This window comes from Battus philenor, unplaced genomic scaffold (genome assembly GCF_028537555.1).
Source record: "Battus philenor isolate CCGP_79_NKW_IND1 unplaced genomic scaffold, ilBatPhil1.0.hap1 SCAF_7, whole genome shotgun sequence".
Classification (NCBI taxonomy): Eukaryota; Metazoa; Arthropoda; class Insecta; order Lepidoptera; family Papilionidae; genus Battus; species Battus philenor.
Window position 1 is genome coordinate 11,492,534 of NW_027181737.1, and position 21,466 is coordinate 11,513,999.

The 21,466-nt window shown below is 33.0% G+C and overlaps 1 protein-coding gene across 3 annotated transcripts; it reads left to right on the plus strand.

The window, feature by feature from the left end:
* Positions 1–1,167: 1,167 nt before the first annotated feature.
* Positions 1,168–20,543, plus strand: LOC137930913 (protein FAM13A). 3 transcript variants are annotated; one of them, XM_068774273.1, is made up of 10 exons: positions 1,168–1,285; positions 9,264–9,919; positions 11,327–11,524; positions 12,375–12,552; positions 13,449–13,585; positions 14,626–14,907; positions 15,752–15,979; positions 17,212–17,328; positions 18,076–18,258; positions 19,181–20,543. In XM_068774273.1, exons 3-10 carry the CDS (start codon positions 11,366–11,368, stop codon positions 19,352–19,354), a joined length of 1,458 nt encoding a protein of 485 aa, XP_068630374.1. In that variant the 5' UTR covers positions 1,168–1,285; positions 9,264–9,919; positions 11,327–11,365; the 3' UTR covers positions 19,355–20,543. The 3 variants fall into 3 exon arrangements, with proteins under 3 accessions (XP_068630374.1, XP_068630372.1, XP_068630373.1); XM_068774271.1 differs by lacking the exons at positions 1,168–1,285; positions 9,264–9,919 and adding an exon at positions 9,936–10,167 and having other exon boundaries at positions 11,258–11,524; XM_068774272.1 differs by lacking the exons at positions 1,168–1,285; positions 9,264–9,919 and adding an exon at positions 9,936–10,167 and having other exon boundaries at positions 11,258–11,524; positions 15,761–15,979.
* The last annotated feature ends 923 nt before the right edge of the window (positions 20,544–21,466 follow it).

The following is a 21,466-nucleotide window of genomic DNA, read 5'->3' on the forward strand; positions in this document are numbered from 1 at the left end:
AAGTCTACAGCGACAGATAGTAAACTATACCACATTTTAAAATGCAGTAATATAAACATTGATAATGCTTTTGCTTACTATATCATCATTGTGTTACATAGTATTTCTGAAGAGATTGATTTTTAAATCGGGTCGGTGATATAGTACTTGACAGCAGTTGAGCTATACATACGTCTCTATAAAGCCTAGGCCCTCTTTTATACTTATAACCAATCACTCTGTTAATCAACTACATAAATTATTGTAAAAGTAATACAAAATGTTATATTATTTAATAAGATTCGGCATACATATTTCTACAAGAAAACTAGAGCTCTATTATTTTATTTTGTTATGCAAAAACTCTTGATAGTTTGATTATGTAAAAAGTTGTAAGAGAATTCACTGTAACAGTTTAAAATAAGTGTAGTAGAACAAGAGTGTTACGTAACAAAAAGCTTGAGAGAAAATCGACTAACTATATGTTTAAGACGTTAAGGCATTGTTTGTTTTCGAGATTTTCTAGGAGCATCTAGAAGTTTGAAATAAGAAATTAATGGTTATAGACTAATTAATTGTAGAGGCAAAGGTTTAAAAACCTAGCGATATCTATACATATAGCTATTAAAGACCTTACCGGCCGGCAGACGTGCGCTTCTACGTGTTTACCTTTCAGCAAAAAGTGACGTCCCTATGCATACACTATCGATAAAAAATTGTAATGTTAAAATATACATATGTAACTCTGTTTTTACATTAAAATTTTTTAAAATCATTGTTTATACAATTTTTAAATAATATGTCATCTACTCAATCTATATCCAAACAAACAAATCTTTGTTACGTGGATTTGTGTATTGCTTCTTTCAAAATGTTTCTTCTAATACTAAATTTTAAAGTATATTTTTGTAGAATTATTCATTGGGCGTAATATGTAAATTAATATTTTATTATATGTAATATTGTCGCGTGAACTAATTATTTCTGAGGTATTTTACTTAAATGGTATAATCCTTTACATAGTTTGCACGTGTTGGTTTATTATATATTTATTTCATTGTTGTTATAAAAATGAAATATTTGTGAAACATAATATTTACATTTCACGTCGCAACAGATAATGCGCGTGCATCACTATTGAGGCAGCTCCGCCCAACGTCCTTTCAGTCACTCTCGTCGGGCGCTCGCGGGCAGACACTTTTATCCGCCATCTTGCTTTGCGACGCCATTCCGTGATCTGACATCTCTTCCTTGTTTATCAACCCCGACGGACAAGGAAATTGCGATTTGATGACCGATAAATGTGGTAAGTATATTTTTTACGTATTTTAAAGGCATAGTAAACGTAATTGTAACGTTATTAATATATCGATAAGTCAAAAAACATTTTTTGTTTGTTAAACAAATATTTTAGTATTTTTATCCAAAGTGTTTTATGTTTTATTTGTAACGAAAGTATAAAAACCGACTATTTAGTACGATGTATTTATTACTTGTTTAATTTAATAATTAAATTTTCTATATCATTGCAACTATTTTTAAAATATACTTGTAAAAATAATTATTATGTGTGTAAGTATGTTAGTACTATATATGTATTGTATAGACGTATTTCTTTACTACATTCATGATCACCGATATGTCAATATGTTTATAATTTATGATAGCTAGATATCTGAATGTTTGATATTAGCTTTTGATTTTATTTAACTTATGTTTAAACGTGGTGAAACTCTACGAGTGATGGGAATAATAAACAAAAGCCAATTTATTAAGACTCAGCCCTTTTCCGTTCGAGTATGCGACACGCCCACGCGAACGTCGAACCCAAGTGAAACCGGGTCAAATGATACTGCAAATGCTTCAGATATAAACGTAATGATACAATTGTCTATTTAACTTATATATATTTTTATTATAATTAGTTATTTATAAATTTTAACGGTAATATTTTAAAGCGAATTTATTACATCGCTTGCGATAATTTCCCGTATATTTGGAACAAAGAAAAATAATGTACCATTCAAGAGGAAACATAGTATCTGTTTAAAAAATACAATAGATTATAACAATATGCACGTATAAAAGATTAGAAACAATCGAATTTTTTTTTTACAAATGTCAATAACAATAAAATTAATAATTACCTTCAATTTTTAAACATAAAAAAGAAATTACGTCATCATTGTAATGTCAATCAACAGTAAGTAACTATTACGGTTGTGGCATTGAATAAATTCACTTCAATTGGGTGAAAATGTTAAAATTGGTGAAAATCCATTAGAGCATCGTTTAGGAAAGTTGTTGATAAGTGAAACGCTTTTTAGTATTCATTTAAATACTGGTGAACATTAGGTTTGTTTCAGTAGCAACAAAAATGACACATATTAAAAAAAATTCTTTCCAAATTGTCCCGACGGCGCCATATAAGTTGCACCGACTTTACAGAGTATTAAATGGAATTTAGTTGTGCCGTTAAATTTTTATCTATATACTATAAAAAAAAACACCTAATATTCGCGGAACCCCTAAGTGATCTCCTCGGAACGTCGGGCTTCCGCGGAACACAGTTTAATAAACCCTGCATTAGAGTAATGATGCAACATTATGATCGATTTATTCTTCTTTTCACCATCGAAACGTGAAATTCAATTTTAAATAAATTCCAAACCCCTACAAATACAGATAAAAATATTACGTTGATTTTTTTTAAAATATCTGATCTATACCTAATGTTTTTTATGTTCTTCCTTTAGATTATGGTTAAACGGATTCATAGAAAACTATTAAAAATATAAAAAAAACTAGTCAAATTGACGTATTCGTTATAATTGGCATACTGCCAAGCACTTAACTTTTGACTGCATAATCGTAGTTAACCAATATACAGGTTAAACGGTTCTAGTTGTATAATCTTTAAAGGAATAGATGTATAGCTTGCTCTCTGCTTATATATTTACGTTTTTAAAATCCGGATTACTAAATAATTAAAATTAGCTACCTATTGTTTAAAAAATATTTAACGTAAAATATTTAAAGTGGACACAGGATAATTGAAAATAAATAAAAAAACTTAAAAGCTTTTTGCTGACGAATGAGCTACACATTCATCTCTTTGCGCCTATAACCATTCACCCTTCATGTTAAGTAAAAATTATGCTACGATTTTTGATAATAGCGGTCTCTTTATGTTACACACGAAAGGTTTTATTAAATGTTTTTATTTCGCAAAGCGAAAAAATACATTTTCGAAAAGAGCAGACCATAACTTAGTGATACGCCTTTTGTACAGTTTACTATTGTCAATATTATTAAAATAAAAAATCCTTCGCTGCACTGCTTTGAGTGTAAGGGAAAAAACTACGTTGAATAATTACAGTAATCTAAGTTACTTCCGTTAAACTTACGTTATTAATAGCCTTCGGTGCTTGTTAATGTAAATGCCTTTTATTTAAAGTTATCGCAGGTATTTTTTAAGGTTCGTTACTACAGCGACACGCACTTGATACGTTTAAGTAAAATTAAAAACACAAGTAAATATTTAAGTGGTTGCTTAAGTATATTAAAGTAAAGAGATAAAACGACGAATCCTACCAGGAAGGGTCAGTATTCAGGAAATTATGAAACATCTTGTCCAATATTCTTGTGTGATGAAAGTCTACAATCAATGTGTTGGTTCGCAAACTTACAGTCATACAAGGAGCCTCAAAGGCCTATGCTCAGAATTTCTCTACGGGATTGATTCGGGAATGTAGAGATGCGTAGGCCAAGCGGTTCTGGAGTGGAGATCACGACCGGCAAGCACAGCGGAAGACGACCTTGTTAAGATCGTTAAAAGAAACTATGCGGACCATTTCCATCCTGCTATATTAATGGAGTCTTATGGCTGAAATGTTGATAATGATGAAATACATTAACAATGCTTTAATAATCCAATTTCAAAGATTTCAAATGTTATATTAATGACGAAGTAAAAAGAAAAAAAAATATTTTTTTTAAAGTATTTTGCGTCGTAGCATTGACGTAGCCTGCGCTACGAAATGCGCTGCAGGCGAAATATGACGCAATATCAAAAAACACTAACGCGCATATAAAATGTAAATGCGTAACTTCCGAATCATCTGGTACATTGAATTTAATTTTTAATACAATGAAACATAAAAATTTAATTAGGAAACCAAATATGCCTTTGAATTTCTACAATAAATTTGCTTCAAAGTTCAAATTTAAAATAATTTTGAGTCCTATTGATTGAAGAATCTTCATAATTCTGTTATAGCGAATTATATAACATATGTACAATATGTATGCATAATTTAAGTATTTATTATGTCTTTCCTTCATGTATGTATACATAGTCTATAGTATCGTCGTCGTCGTTTCAGCCTATAGACGCCCATTGTAAGGCAAAAGCCTCCACCCAAAAAAAAATCTTTGGGAGTTATACCATAATACCGACGCTTAGTAGGCGGGTTGTTGATCGCAGTGTCGTGTTATAAAATACAGAGGACGCCCCTGCCTATCCTCTGGAACCTTATTTTTGGGCAGTGGCAATCCAATATACTCAATGCACAAATGTGTGAATAAGACACATATGTGCATTGCAATAAGGCTATCTCGGCACTGCCTACCACTATAAATTTATATAATTAAAACACCTTTTTTATACCATTATACCAATAACTTATCTATGCACCAAATTAGGTAGACTGGTAGAGAATGCTGGTACACGAGTTGTAAAAAGAGTAAATAAATGAATATCAATAACATACATACTAAATAAAACATCAAAATGCGTACTAAAATATAGGTTCGATACAATTTAGTTTCTTACCATACAAATATTTATCTGTATCCTCTTTATTCTTCCAAGTATATGAATTAATGAATATGTTGACAGAAACTAAATTCTTTTGTTCTCTTTGTTTAATTAAATTAATTAGTATGTGATATCGGATATAGGACAATTATATTAGTTTAAAAATTTAGAGATTATGAATTTACATTATGAGACGTGACGTTAATTTAGAATAACAAAAGGTTGTGCTTTAACTGGCAACCGACGCATTTCTTTGACATATACAATAATAGAAGCCAGGGGATGATAATCCTGGCTTCTTTTTCATAGTTATTTTAATGAACATTCGGCGAATTTGTTATATCTCATTTTCACATATATAATTTTATTAATTGTCTTTTTTGTAAGAGGCTATCTAGTTTGGCTTTTATTTCTGCCGCCAAATAGAAAAGAGTAAATATCACCGTTTTGAAGAGCGCCTTTGTTTTACGTTTTTTGCTAGACAGAACTAACAAAGCATTCTTACTTTTAACTACACTTTATAAGCAAGTGAATAGGACAGATTATAATAGCGGACGAAAAGATTTATGTAGAAATTTAAACATGTATTTACACAATTAAACTTTAAATATAATAACAAAATCGTGATTATATGATTCAACCTGAGTGTTTTATTGAATTATTAAAATTTCAGATTTTCTCACTGAGCTTTCAATATAAGTTCACACATCATAAAGTACACTTGTGTATTATACCTAAACTCAACACAAGAGTAATAGAAAACGACCGCACAGTTAAAACGATAAATAAAAAAGATATTTTGACTCCTTGTAAACGCGACTTTAGACAGTTATTACTAACTATTTTTATGCATTTTATAGTATGGATTATGTAGAATACAGTATAGTGAATGGTATAAAATGTATTTAACGGTCCCAAGCGGGGTTCCCGGGGATAACCCCAAGCTTACTTGCTAAAAATTAAATTTAAGGTTGTCGTCCTCAGCGCTCTACCATCTCTAACCTAGTGAATATATAACTATAAATAATAATATCTAAATACCAACGACCTTCCAAAAAAACCAAACTGTGCTTATATTTCCTTCATATCTCAAGCCGTCGAAATGTGTAACAGATGATGGATATATATGTGTATATATATATATATATATATATATGGGAATGGGGCTCAATTTGAGGCACAACACAATCTTTAATAATGGAAAATGCTTTATTTTCTTCAACAAATAACATGACATCTGTCCTTCATCACATCGCGCATACACCTCACCTGACGTACATTGTTTTTAACAGTCGTAGGGATACCACTCTCATAAAAATAAATCTAACTAATCTATTACAAAACATTGAACTGTAAGCTTAAATATTCCCACATATATACAACTTATGTATATTTAGTACAGATTGATAACAAAAGGATTATATAACTCTCCACTGAAATAGATCCCGATGTAACAAAAACATTCAACATACTCGTACTTAACAAACTGCTGTGTTGAATTATGTAACAAATATACAATGATATAAATATTGTATATGAAACCCGTCTTCGATTTACGTATATTGAATTACTTGCTCGTGTTACTTTGTCGCGCACGTTGCTACTATATGTTTATATTTCATTTCATGGCGTCATTTTTCCAGATTAATCAAAATTATGCGTTTGATACTTTATTGTGAATATATTATATAGCTGCAAATACTGAATTAGAAGGTACTTTAAAAAATTAAACTGTCATCATCAACACTTTATCTTAAGACCGAAGTGAACTTTTAGTCTACTCCATAGATTTCAAACTTGAACGAGGTCGTCTATCTATTTTGTGGGTCCAGCGTGGCCACCCACTGCCAATTCATCTCGCCAATTTGCGGTTACTTTATTCCGTGAACGAATTTCTTCATTCTTGATTCGGGAAACTACTATTTAATTTAATATTTACAAGTACTCCGAGGATAAAATACGGTTTGGATCGTCGGTCATTACGTATTTAGGATTTTAATTCAAGGTTGCTCGAATCCTTGTTATACTGGATTTAAGCTATTGAGAAACTTGTTGAATAATAAATCAACTGTACTGAGGAATTTATTTAATAATATCATTATTCACTTAGGATCATTTACAGTGACCATGATTATGTACGTCATATGAAAAATGTCAAAAAGGTCCAATTTGATACATCAATTATGCGTCTCAATAATGTCGTCCTACAACTTAAGACTTCCTTGAGAACAGTCATTCAGTTTTCTCGAAAAAAATGCGCCGTTTAAATAAGATATTGGAATACTACACTTTTTTACATTAAAAAAAAAACATGTGTTCCATTATTTAAGAGTAATGGGTTAAAAAAAGCAATATAACGTCGTTAATAACATTCCAAATTGTCAGGTCAAGGATTTCTGCGTAAACTGTTTTCGTTTTACTTATATTCTAAATCTAGATTTCGGTTAGTACGTATATTACGTAATACGTAAGAAATGTACAATCTTTTCGTTAGCAATATTTTAAAATTGTCTTTTTTGAACTTATTTACTAACATGTTTGTTATTATATAAACATGATGATTCATTAAGGATGTTAAAGCGTTACAGGGGTGACATATAGCTTATCTGATTGGTGTAACCTTACCAAAAATCAATGGTTTCAAAAATGATAAATAGCGTAATGATAATATAGTAAAAAAAAACTTATTTAAAATTCCGATTACCTAGTTAATTATAAAATTAATCATTATAAATTATATGTCCTTGCAGACTGTACTGCTAGAAGTTATTGCACCGACGTATTTCGAGACGATTAGTGACAAACAGATTGACAATAAATATATGATTGATGAATAATCGATCAAAATTGTACTCTAGCGATGTTAGTTTTTTTTTTTTACAGAAGTTCCAATTAAGCTTATTGTTTTTTAGTTATTACTTGTCGAAGTAATCCTTTACTTACTTTAATTTGTAATCGCCTATTAATTAAATATATTACGTAAATTTACAGTTTCGTACAGCTTAAAGCCTACGCTTATCAATGGCTTCTGGATTAGTTAATTATGTTATATATACAACGATGTATAAAACGATATAATTTAAGTACAAATACAGTGGACCGATGACATAACCAAGGTCGCAAAACGTTATTGGATGCGGATAGCGCTAGTCTGGCTTTTGTGGCGATTCTTGGGGTAGGCCTATGCCTTCTAATATATAATAATTGTATACGTAATTATTTTATAATAAGGACCTTTAACCAGTAACCTTATTTTGACAAAAGGATGCAAAAAAATAGGCATGGTAGTTACTTGCCTACTGTGGCAGTTAATGTAAAATATATTTAAAGTATAAGCAAAATTTTCAAAATAAAAGAAAATAATATTGGTATGTATAAGTGTAACAGTATGTTTATAAGTTTGTGTGAATGTATACATGGAGTTTTGGTTGTAGGTGTGAAAACTGCAAAAGGTGAATGTATAGCTATAGCTAATCTAAACTCAATGGTTATAGAAATACTAAATGAAAATCTTTTTTAAATTCGTATTACCGTATATTAAGATTAATGATTGTTAACTGTCTGTCTCTACAGACTTTTTGCTGCCAAAAGTTATTGGTCTGTGGCATTTCAATAAAATAAATTATTGTAACATATTTTAGAGTGATGTCTTTATGCAATACGATAGCTGCAAAAGCTTTGACCAAATGAGCTATTAAAGCCCATTCTTACCTATAACCAATCACCCTGTCATATATCAATCATCAATAAAATGTCAATAAAATGTCATATATCATATATCAATCATCAATAACATATCTTATGCGATATAATAGAAAATAGGTGCAAAAGCTTTGACCTAATGAGCTTTTAAAGCCTTTTAAATCATTTTTACCTATAACCAATCATTATCACCACCTCTACATGTCTGGGCGAAACATAAAAGCTAGCACAAATTCACTTAAGTAGGGTGATCATCTAATTGTATATGGTACGATCCCCTGTAACAGTGTGTTGGTTTTATAAAACAATTTTTGTGTAATATGTACACTCAAAATCCCTTCTGTAAACATAAACATAGTTACGTTAAGTAAGTCGTATTATTTCAGTGACTAATTATGGCGCCCTTGAAGGGAAATATTGAAATTATACCCTTTAACATCTTCATCAATTTAGTCGTACGCGACTGCTAGACATCGGTCTCACCCATTGATATCCAAATGGCCCTCATCCAGCGTCTTCCGTCGATGCTATAAAGGTTGTCTCTTGACCTCGTGGACGCTTTATACTGCGTCCTACTGCGCGAGAGTTTAAAGAAAGCGTACCTAGAAGAATAAACATCGCCATCAAAAATTTGAATTATTTTCAGTGAATCTTTGTTGGTAGGGTTAATAATAATACGAATCCTGCGGTGATTTCTGATTTACTTCGGTAACAAAGTCTACGTTAAAATATTTAAAAAAAATGTTTGTGTTTTTTGTTACAGAATAACAGTCCTATGAGATCGGCGCGACTTCTATCAAATAACTTTACATCTACCCTGTTCTTTGATTTTTTGAAGCTGACAATCAAGCTACAATGGTCGACGACAACTGAACGAACAACAATCCCATTTTAACCTTTTCTTTAAAGAGCAAAGAAAACAATCACAATGGGAATAAGAATCATCAATCAATAGCTTCTAGGAGCTAGAAGTTTAATAAACACAGTTTAAATATCAATGCTAAATTACAGACTGGTTTCGACGCACTTTTTGAAGCAACCGTAAATCGATCAAAGGAAGGACCTCATAAGACTCTAAGTGCCGTATTAAAATATGTGCCGCGATCGAGATATGTCGGTGCAGTTGAGTGATATAATCAAATAAATTCAGTAATTGAACTTGTCCGTGCAATTTGAGTCTAAAATTTTTGCGTTTCGTCAAAACGGCGCCCGATAATGCTTCACCGTTACGTTTTGTTTCTTTCATTTTATTTTACATCAAAGGATAAGCAATAAACCAGTTGCTTCGTAGTTTGTTGTGGATTGTAGGCGGGGGTTTGCCCTAACACGGGCCCCATTCGCTCGACCCTGGCCAGCCGCAGTCGGGACAACATTTCTAGAATCTTGGACTCCATAGTAGACGCTGCCAGATATTGCATTGTAAGTCTCAAGTCTACGCTTACTATCCATTTTGAAATATATTAAATGTAGAGATAAATATATAAATGTAAGGTTTTAGAAGACAACTTGAGCGTACCAGTATACTTGATGAGCGCCGATTGCATGTTTGCCTATGATGGTTTAATTTCAGAAACGCATAACGGCGGCTAACTTTTGGAAATTGGGGATTTAGTAACAAGTCTAGACTTTAGCCTGAAGCAATCATGGTACTGTTGGATATAAATCAGGTACTTTTAATGCACTAGGCGATGGGGTTAGATTATCATTATAAATAAATCCAAGTAGATTTCACAAATTATCGACAAGATTTAATGGCAAATAAAAATTTTTCTTAGCTTAATATTTAACAGCTTACGCAATTATGGAAGGGTACTGGAAAAGTAAAAATTTGCGTAATAACCGTTAATCTAAACAAAATTACATGACACTACACAACACGTTACTTTGAAACAAATATTACACGTCGAGTATACATATTTAAATCATAATAACTACATATCAATTCTTGTATCAATAGTAAAAGTAAACATTGTCTTTCATCAGTTTTATTGTTTTCATATGACTTTACCAGTCACCCTTTATATCCAACGCAGATTCTTTCGTAGAATATATTGTAAAAGCTTTATCAAAAAAAAATTATAGATTGGCGACACCTAGAAATTATTGCTTCTCAGCAAAAATATGTACAATATATACACTTATTTAAAATTATTTGTGTAAATTTATGTATATAACTATATAGTAAACATGTATATATTTACAAGCTGCTGATTAATAGATTGATACATTTCATAAAATGCAGGAATTGTACTTCAAATTTATAACTAATTAAGATTAAAAATGTGGTAACAAAATTAATTAATTGGTAACATATGTTAGGAAAAATTTAATTTTATTATACCTAATGAACGGTTCTATCGAATAAGTTAATAAACGCTAAAACCTAGGAATTAACTAAATTATTTTCGGATATGTTTACTTTATTTAAAAATTCACTTCAAATTAATATTACCGCGATTTGTAATTTTAGCGATCATGTTTTCTTTTGTTCAAAACAATGCATTAGTGTCATCACATAGTGCTTTTCGGTACGTGAATAAAAAAAATCATTAATATTCAAGCTTTTAATATTCAATCAATTTCTATTTTTAATATACCGATAAGTCACTTTTTTCATGTTTTAAATTATATCGTAAGTTCATAATAATTTATTTTTCACTATTTCAAATCATATTGGAATCGTAACATGGCATCTTTTATTATCATAATGTTCAATTGACTACACAAGCACACACTAACAGAATTGGCTATGGTTAGGGTTACGGACACAGAGAGTGCCCGAGTGAGCGGCGGGTAGTAATATCAGGGCTCGGGTGGCGTGCGCAGTGCTGCGAGCGGGACCGCGTGGGTGAAGAGACAGAAGATATGGCCGCGCCCGAGTGCGAGCGAGAGGCACGCAAGCGACGCGAGCGCCACGATTCAGGCTGCGCGCACGAGAGGAAGGAGAGGCGACCGCACAGCGAGGAGCGCTACCCGCCGCCCCCACCCCCGCCGCCGCCGCTCCACGACCACAATCGCCTAGAGGTATCTAATATACATCACATACAATTTTTTTTGTAAATCCCTTCGCTTTCTCATAATTACATTATAACAACTGATTACTCCGTACTTATTAAGAATATTCGCAAAAGATTACCATAATAGTTAGAAGAATAACTCGTCTTAAGTGACAGTGGGCGGGGCACATTTGTACACCCTATGCAGTGCATTTTTCACACAATCGGGGCTGAAAGGTTCTCGAGTGGCGACCACTTGGCGGCGTGGGTAGACACTCCATTAGGTCGATCGAGGAAATAGGGTCGCGGGTCGTGGCGATCTTTGGAGGCCTTAAGCCTTGCTGATAGCGTCATTCGGCTGATATGAAGATGTCTATCCATGCTTTCTCGGGTATCCTCGAATGTTAAACGCGAAACCCAATGCTAAAGTGCTCTCGTAACATCCCAAATTGCATAAAAAACTCTACAGATGAATATTAAACAAAATCTCTACGATTATGTAGAGATTGATAATTATAGCAATCTAAAAAGCCGATGTTCTCGGGTACCCCACAATTAGAACGTAATGAACGATAGCAAAATCAGAGATGTTACGTCGAAGACGTTTGCTCTCTGTCAGTCCATAGAGCATCTATCAAGGCGATATCTCGATCAGATGAATAAATAATTTAAAAAAGATTGAAATAGCCTAAAGGCGAAAATATCATTTCCAAGTATACAACTTTTTTTTTTTAATTTGACAAACGCTGCAATTTGAATGTTAATATTTTTTACGTTGAAAAAATTTGATAACTGGTTGAAGTGCAGTTTTAGGTACACAAAATTTATTTTTGCTTCTAGTATTTATGTTATAATACTATTATTGTTGACATTTACAGTCGGAACGCCGCGCAGAACGCTTGTCTCGCGCACGTCGCCCACAGTTCGGCGGCAAAAGGCGACGACCGCCTACTAGGATCTCCAAGCAGCCTAAACAGAGCGACTACATATCCAGCGATGAAAGCCGCTGCGACTCGCCTCCGCATTTTGAATATCTTATTACGCAGAAGCCAGAATGTAAGCCATTTTATTACATCATAACATAAGACGTATGAGCCGTTATAATAGAAACCTTACGTACCAGAATAATTCTTAGAATTTTATTGCAGTATATTACTTGAATCATAAGAAAATATTACTTAATAACATGATAATTTCACTGCCTGCAGCGAGGCGCGTCAATATGTCGTCAATGTTTATGGCTGTGGCGCTTATGCTCTTTTTCTTTGGCCCACTTCGTTGCGCATTGCTAAAGCGCTGTACAAAGGTTTTTGTTGCAGTATAGCTATGTCGTGGTAGAAACATTGCACTAAATGATATACCTCACGTCTTTCCAAAAGACCTACCGGTATACTCATAAGGGTGAATACGAATAAAGTTTGTATGTTTAGATGATATAATACACTTATTACACTATTACTTCTATTTTTTTTAATACACAGTTGAATGTTTTAGGTGATGTAGGTGTAAAAGATTTAAAAGGGCGAATGTAAAGATCATTTGCCGTCAAATATTGTAACAGTTGCAACATTCTATCCAAAAGACAGTGGCTGTAAAAATAATAAAAGAACATAATGGTAAAACAGCAACAACAACCGTTTTCAAAATTAGGAATAAAATTTAATTATTGTCACGGATAATAATCTGTCATTGCAGACTTACTTGTATTGCTAAAAATTATTGACCTGTCACATTTCAATAGAGTTTCCGAGTCATTACTTTATACATAAATATTATTGATTGCAAATAGGTGAAGATATTTGTTGACAAATGTGCTATACGTTCACCACTTCAAACCTTTACACCAATCACATTGTATAGCGTATCAAAAAATTGTAATCCAATCATATATTGAGTTTTCTTCTGTTGGTCTTTTTTGTCGATTCTAAGTCTTATGCCACAATATATTGCAGTGTCCCCTGAATCTGAACACGTGGAGATAAGTAACCGTCAAGAGGAAGCTGAGCATGTTAGGCGAGATGAACGAAGCGCAGCACCTCGTCGCGCGCCACCCTGTCCCGACCGTCGTCTCGAGAAGATCAATAAGAAGGTACTTTGAACATACTTTGTCATTATGTTTTAGCTTTAAAAAAAAACATGTTTTCCGAATCCATGTCATTCGATATACTATTTTTATTGTTATTATTTGAACGTAATACATTTAAATTGACAAATAACGCCCGTAGAGGATGTTCTATGGCTGAAATGATGATAAGAGATAGAAGATTTTATTAAGGTTATTGAAAATCGCTGGATGCAAAATTTCTTTTGTTACCGGATTTATATTTTCTTTGTCATCATTAATTATGGCGTTTTCCATTTGGCAATGATTTACGTATCTTTTATATATTTTTGCATTACCTTTAAACCAGTGTAATTTGTGTCTAAAGTAATTATTTTGCAAAAAATCTATAGTATTCGTTAAACATCTTTCGAAATATTTTTTTACAAATTTTGTGTTACTTTTATTTAAAGCATCTTCATTTAAAAAAATGACTCCAGCTCTTTAGTAAGGCTTTTCTTTATGTTTCAAGGGTGTCTTAAGTACTTAAGGGGCACTGAAAAGCTACATCGCGTTTATCAAGTCGTTCATAATTAGTCATTTAAACAATCAAAACTTGACAGACGGCCTTGATTAGGTCATTTGCAAATGCCAGACGCAGGCCGCTTCTAACCGGCACTATCTGAAACCTATGTGGGTGGCCTAAGTCCAGCATTGGACATTCTGCAGCTGAAACGATGATGCTTTTGATTAATTTCATTTACCACTGATATGTACCATTGTCTATGGTGGTAGCTCCACGGTAGAGGACTGAGATTTGCAAAATGAAGAAATAATGCACTCTTATATGTAATTCATACTTTGTGCATTAATTATTTAGACTTACCACTGCTCACAAAGTTTCCTGAGGATGAGCAGCAGTGTCCACATATGTATATATACCACTCAGATAGCCAACCCCTCTGCAATGCGAGGCGATTATGATATATCACCCCATATATATTTTTAGGGGTGGCCCATGCCTTGCAGAAGGCGTGTTCGGACTGAAACGATGACAATTTTGACTATCAATTTCATATTATTTTTAGATAAATGTTCTAAAGAAAAGTATCGCGAAGTACGAAAGTGAATTCGAAGTCCAGAATGGTCACGCCATTACTCCCGGCGAGCGCATAACGGATGTGCAACTCACACGCATGCACGAATCCCTGCGGAAACTTCAGGAGGAGAAGCGCTGCATTAAAACAGATCCCATCGAATACGCGCTTAAAGTTCAAGCTGCCAAACAGCAGAAGGAAAGAGATAAGAGATTGGATGCAGCGTTGAATAGTGATAAACCGATGACCGATCTTGTTCGTGATATCGAAGAGGTAAAGTAAATCCTAAATGTTTATTTTATAAGATACTGGCTGCCCCCGATAGCTTCGAAAACTTAATGATCAACCCTCAAACTCCTCTAACTGGTGGAATTTTGTAAAAATTGGAATTTTAGTAATTCTCTACTCACCGAAAAAATATTCCTACCAAATATGGAGTATCTTAACCTTGCTACAGAGATATCATGATCAGTCAGTTTATAGGCGGAAGGAAAAAAAGTTTTTCAGATTAAAAAAGTTGAATTATAACTCTTTTGGTTTTACTGTTCGTACCTGGTTGGTTTAAATACAATAAAATAAATGAAATTTTAATTACAAAGATTAAACGGTTTCCCGTCGTTTTCCTCAAATTATTTTATTCGCAATAATTTCTCTATTGTATGCTTTATAATGAAGAAATTTGATACTATTGTTAATGTTGTATACGAAATAATTTAAAATTAAAAAAAAATCATTATTCATGTAGCCTTTTACACGTACTTTTGTATCGTCAATTATTTTAACATTATAAGAGGTAAGAAACTACCGGTTTGAAAAGCTGATCTCTTGTGAAAAGCCAGCCAGAAACTCGGCAATTCTCTTTTATATGAAATTTAATAATATTTGATGTATAATTTTGTAATATTGATCATGCAAATGAGTGAATAAACATACTTCTATCAACTAAAAACTTTAAGATTGGTAGAGGTGTGTAGCGTCAGTGTGGAAGAAAATTCTTGAGTTATTTAGTTTAATTTGGATTTATTATTATGTAATCGCAATTTTGTTTTTAAATCGCATTTCTAGTAATTCGATTAAATTTACGTGAATTAGATTAAAACGAATGACATTATCGTAGTGGGTGCAGGGGTGTCGCGAAGCGGATGGACGGGGCGCGGTGCCGGAGGCGCGCTGGTCGTGCGCGCAGCTTGCAGCGGAGAAGCTGTGCGTGCAACGCGTGCTGCTTAAGCTGGAGGCAGCACGCGGCCGCCCGCCCGTGCACTCCGCCGACCGCGGTGCAGCCAGGCACCTCTACGAGCGATATCGTGCCGTCAAGCGAGCACTCGCCGCCTCTCGCAACGATGCGGTGAGGACCCTTTCCACTCACACAAACGCATTAATATCACATCACTATAGTACTACCGAAATTGCTGTACCCTAACTATGGTATCAATCTCGCCGCACTTTCCTAAGGTGAATACAATGATTTCGGTAGCATTATAACATCTCTCAAGTATGGCAATGTCCGTTTCTCCAGAGTCAATAAATGTACAGTACAATCTCAACATCGGTACACTGCCACGATAGCACTAAAAAGAAAAGCTAGAATCGGACGTACTCTATAATACTGGTAGCTATTATACAACACGGTATCTTATAATACGGTTTCGCTATTACATGATGAGAAAACTGCAAATCCTTTGTATATACAACTCTGCATATATTTCTATAGCCGCGGCGAGGCTTGCTGTCTTTAAGATATATATATACATGTTTATATATATATATATATATATATATATATAAATAAAGGGTCGGTTAGGGAAACGTAATGGTAGCCAATGCTTTATAAATTACTAGCTGATCCCGCAAACGTTGTTTTGCAAACAAAAACTAAAGTTTTTAATTAACACATTAAAAATAAGGGTTGATCGTAGAGGGGTAAAAATTTAAGCTTGTGTGTATTTTTGTATGTTGTATCATAAAAATATAAAAACAAAAAATTTTGTCTAAAAATTAAAAAAAAAAGATAGGGGTGGACCACCCTTATCACTAAGGGGTATGGAAAATAGATAGTAGCCGATTCTCAGACCTACTGAATACGCATATGAAATTTGGTAAAAATCAGTCAAGCTGTTTCGGAGGAGTTCAAGTTCGAACACCGTGACACGAGAATTTTATATATTAGAAGATTATTAGCTTTATTATTAATCTAACTTTTAAGAACGTAATTCACGTTTTAGTACTAGCTAGTATTCTATTAGACCCAGTCTCACAAAACACGATTTCATACAACACTGCATTTTCTAGGAACCTCAATACTTATGGAAGGTTACTTGTACTTTAAAAAAAAACACAAGGAGATGGACAAAGCTTTTCGACCAACGTTTTCTTACTACAATGTTTACAATTATTACAAAACCTATATTTAAAAACTAAACTAAAACCTTTAACTTCATTTAATAAGGTACCTTATTGGTGGATGTTATATGCTACGCTTACCGGTCCGTGGTCTCCACTCGGAAACGTAGGAGGCGCCAGCGGCTATCTGTTCTGCGCTATGCTATTTCTCAAGTCACGTTATTTATTTCATTTCAGTCTCTCGGGGGAACTAATGGCGAGTTGGCAACAATACACGAACACGAAACCATCGTGTTCAACAACAGTATTGACAGCTCCAGCGATTCGCAAGAGAGGCCTACTGATTCGTCGCAGGTATTTAAAAAGTTTTTTCTTGTAGGTAAAATTGTAACTGAAAACTCCCGGCCTTTAGGAAGGTAAGTAAATTTTTTCCTAGGTTAGTAGGACTGTCTATAACTTTTAATAAGCGTCTGTTTATCAAAATATGAAATATCATTTGGCACAGCCCAAACCATATATATATTTTTAAATATTGTACTTATTTTGACGTTTCATTTCGTATTTTATAGAGAACTCATGATTCTAGAGAATCATATTTGAACCGTGCTTGTTTGGTAATTTGCGCCACTAATAACTTAGTATATTCGTCACTCCAAAAAAACAACTATGACCTCTAAAATTCGTGACAGCTACTTTAATTGATCACTACAAATCATACAAATATGTAATATATAACAGTTATATAAATACGTTTTAGCTATCTCAAAATTATGTAAATTGGTAAAAAGAATAGTCATTTTATCCACGTTCATTCTTACGACTAATAAGTTACTAGATGTTTTATTTTGCGTTTACGTATGGCGGCGACCTGGCTTTTGTCACTTGAAATACTTTAGTTTTAACAAAAGTTGAATAAAATTTCTTTTTTTTTTTGCCACGGATACGTCTGTTGGTAATTACAACTTCATTGGATTTCAAGTAACAGAGCGTTGAAGGCCTGTGACTTCTATATAAACTTAGCTCGAAGACTTCCACACAAGTTTTAGATTGAAGAACATTATTCATTTGTATACATGTTGTGCATGTGTTTTCACTCGTCAGGAGACTACTGAAACGCCCCTACAGTCGCCGCCGACTCGTGAGATCCTCGAGGAACTGCCATCGTCGACCTCTTCGGCGCAGTCCGGCGCGAGCGATGACTTCGTACCCACTAACGAGGGACTGCACTACCTCGGACTTCATGACCTCAAGCGAGCGCTCGTCGAGGCCAAGCTGCACAAATGCGTAAGTTTATATTGACATTATGACACTATGACTATTGACAATATGACGAGAAAATTCTGCCCAGTCACAACTTTTCGCCATACTTATACAATTTACAATAACTTTTCTGGTCTTTTAATAATATAGTGCGCAAATAAAATATTGTAAAATTGCCCATATAATTTCGAGTCGTAAAATTAAATAAATCTGCTAATAAGCTGTTAAAATTCGAAACACGATGGTAATACTATTTTCTCCGTTTATGTTGTAATTTGTTTTCTTGAATATTAGTTAACTAATTATTATAGTTATCTATAGTCCAACCGTAAAGGCTGTACAGCTTGATAGGAGAACGTGAATAATTAAGAAGTCAGAAACTTTTTCATCATTATGTAATGTCATATTTTGTGTTTGTTAGTACTTTTTGGAGGAATGCCAAAAAGTCCTTTTTATATACCTATTAATAAAAAAACAGATTAATTTTTGAAATAGAAAAATATAATTTTCATTTTTTTAAGTTGCGAAAACTAAAAAAATAAGTGTCATTTTATAATATATAGATATTTTAGGATTAAGTTTCATTTATTAAAAAACTTAATACCCTAAAATATCACAGATCATAGACAAATTATTACATATAAATATTCTTTCTAAACCTCTTTTTTATTTCTATATTACTGGTTTGTACTGCCAGTCTGAAATAAGTCACTATTTTTTTTGTGTATGTGTAAATATTTTATTGAATGTTATAGATTGTATGATGACTGGGAAAATTTGAATTTTAAACATTGTGATGTTTTAGTAAATTCAGAATTTTTTAAATTTAAATAATTTTATCGTGTCAATAATATACTTACATGATACAAACGATGCAAGTAAATTTTAAAAGCTTAGGGTAAATCGAGGGTTATGTTTAAAATTGTTTATTGTATATTCAATTCAGGTTGTACGTCGCAACATCAAGGAGTACGAAGTGAACTTTGAACTGGTGAACAACAGAAAAATACAAAAGGACGACCTTAAAGAACGCGAGGAAGAATACATCCAATACAAAACAATTAAGGCTAGGATTAAATTACTCAATGCACTTATAAACAAACAGAAATCTAAACTTTAAACTTGAGCGGGCGGACATTTTAAAATTGTGTATTGTGCCAAATTAAATGACAATGTATACAATTTTGAAGTAAAACGCGATTGCGTGTAGAGAACATTCATATTTAATTGCATATTTTTTATTTAAATCGCTTTTAATGTGTTAACGAGACGTATCTTGTATTGGGACAAACTTCATATGCGCTAGAATAACTAGGATAAACTTCTGTAAATAAATAAATATTCTCTCGTAAACATTACCGCGGCCATTATTGTATTTATTACAAATCCCATGGCCTTATATTAAGTACACGTCTAATTTTAATTATTACCGTTACAGATTTAGATTTTCTCTATTTGTGCAGTAATATGTAAATAAACGTCGGTCAAAAATACAAGACGCGTAAATTTAGTGTACAAACTCGTGATTTTTTTTTAAATTTAACGTGACTGATAAAGTCTCAATTGACTTACGGAACCGGGGCGCAATCCGGTAAAATTGTAGTTTGTAGTACCCGAGTCTAGGCTTCTCTGAGAGTCCTCTAGCTGCGCTAACTTAAAAGAGGTTTTATAATAATAGCTCTGTCCTCTCGCATCCGCGGAATCTGCAAATGCCTCTCGGACAGCAATACAAGCCAAGTAAAAAAGGAAAAGTGGTCTATCATTTCAGACCACATTGGCAAGCTCATAATCGCACAATGAGCCATGGAGCAGGTTGGTCACATGGCGCGCAGAACTATGGGCTATTGGGGTCTTTACGTTCTAGAGTGTCATTCACAAGTTAGGACGTCCACAAAGGAGGCCCACCGATGCCATGTTAAGGTCTTCGAAAGACGTCTTCATCGAAATATCATGGTTTACTAAATACATGATATAAAAATTATTTTTTTGTTGAAAAAATTCAATTCCAATTTTAAATTATTGAGTATATTTAATTTTTAAATAAATTACACGTAATTATTTCTTTCTTCTCCGCATGTCTTTTGTCAAATTATCAAGTAAATAACATGACTCTATTTGGTATTTCCCAATGCTGATAAACAAGATATACGGGTGCATAGGTCAAATTTTTAATAATATTTTTTTTTGTAAATGCCCATTGCAGATTCATTGAGTGACGAAATATTTACTTTAAAATTATTAAAATTAAATTTCGATGAATGAAAATCATAATATACTACGCATGTATATAAGAGATAAACAAGTTTAATTGCATTCCTTTGGTTGCATCACAAGAAAGTAAGTTCTTGTGAATAGATTTGTAAATCAAATCGATTGATCAGTACAATCAGTAGCTTTATAGTCTATCGAAATCACGTAAGGGTCATAGATAATATATCGAATATGTTAATGTACAAACATTGATAACGTTATAATTGTAATAGAGTTATTAATATTAATTCACTGACAATCGAATTGTTAATACGACAATCTAAATACGTTCCACCAATGTACATGCGAGGTGGTCAACATATCATACGAAATGAAAATCAAACTGGACAGATAAAAAATAGTGAAAATATAGCGGCAATAATTGTGACATTAATTAGAGTTGCCTATTAAAAGTGTATATAGGTGGACCTGCATGATAAATAAACTTTCCCTTGTTACTATCGTGTATTAACGTAAAATCAAATGACACTCAGCCGGTAGACATCTGGTCAAAAGACACTAGTGACATTCTGTTGACGGACAACAGGAAAAATAGCTTTTTACCGACAGTATTTATTTCAAATAAATACTAATAATAATTCAATCAACAACCGTTATTGTATATTATAGATAATAAATATTATACTCTGTCCATGTATATGTAGATTGGTTAAATGGTTGAATGGGTAGCTCATTTATCACGTTTAGGAATGCGACAGGCCAAAGACTTCTGGCAATACAAAGCCTACAAGGGAGAGCTAGTAAACAATAATTAATTTAAAATGTAAAAATCAGTTATACGCTGTTAATTATTTTTTAACCTATCGATTTTTGTACCATGTGTTAATTGACAGCTAATATGCTATACTGTTTAATGCCTTTACACCTATAACCAATCACCATGTATATAAAATGTTGTAAAAATATCATTTGTCTCTAGGTCAAATGTCTGTTGTCCAAATGTTCGTCGACATGATGCGAG

What these genes read in the sequence shown, in the direction of transcription:
- LOC137930913 (XM_068774271.1), top strand. Translation starts at nt 10,144, where the DNA reads ATGGTACTGTTGGATATAAATCAG. An exon ending in TACTGTTGGATATAAATCAG is followed by an intron (nt 10,168 to 11,257) that starts GTACTTTTAATG and finishes GGCTATGGTTAG; the next exon opens with GGTTACGGACACAGAGAGTG. An exon ending in TATTACGCAGAAGCCAGAAT is followed by an intron (nt 12,553 to 13,448) that starts GTAAGCCATTTT and finishes AATATATTGCAG; the next exon opens with TGTCCCCTGAATCTGAACAC.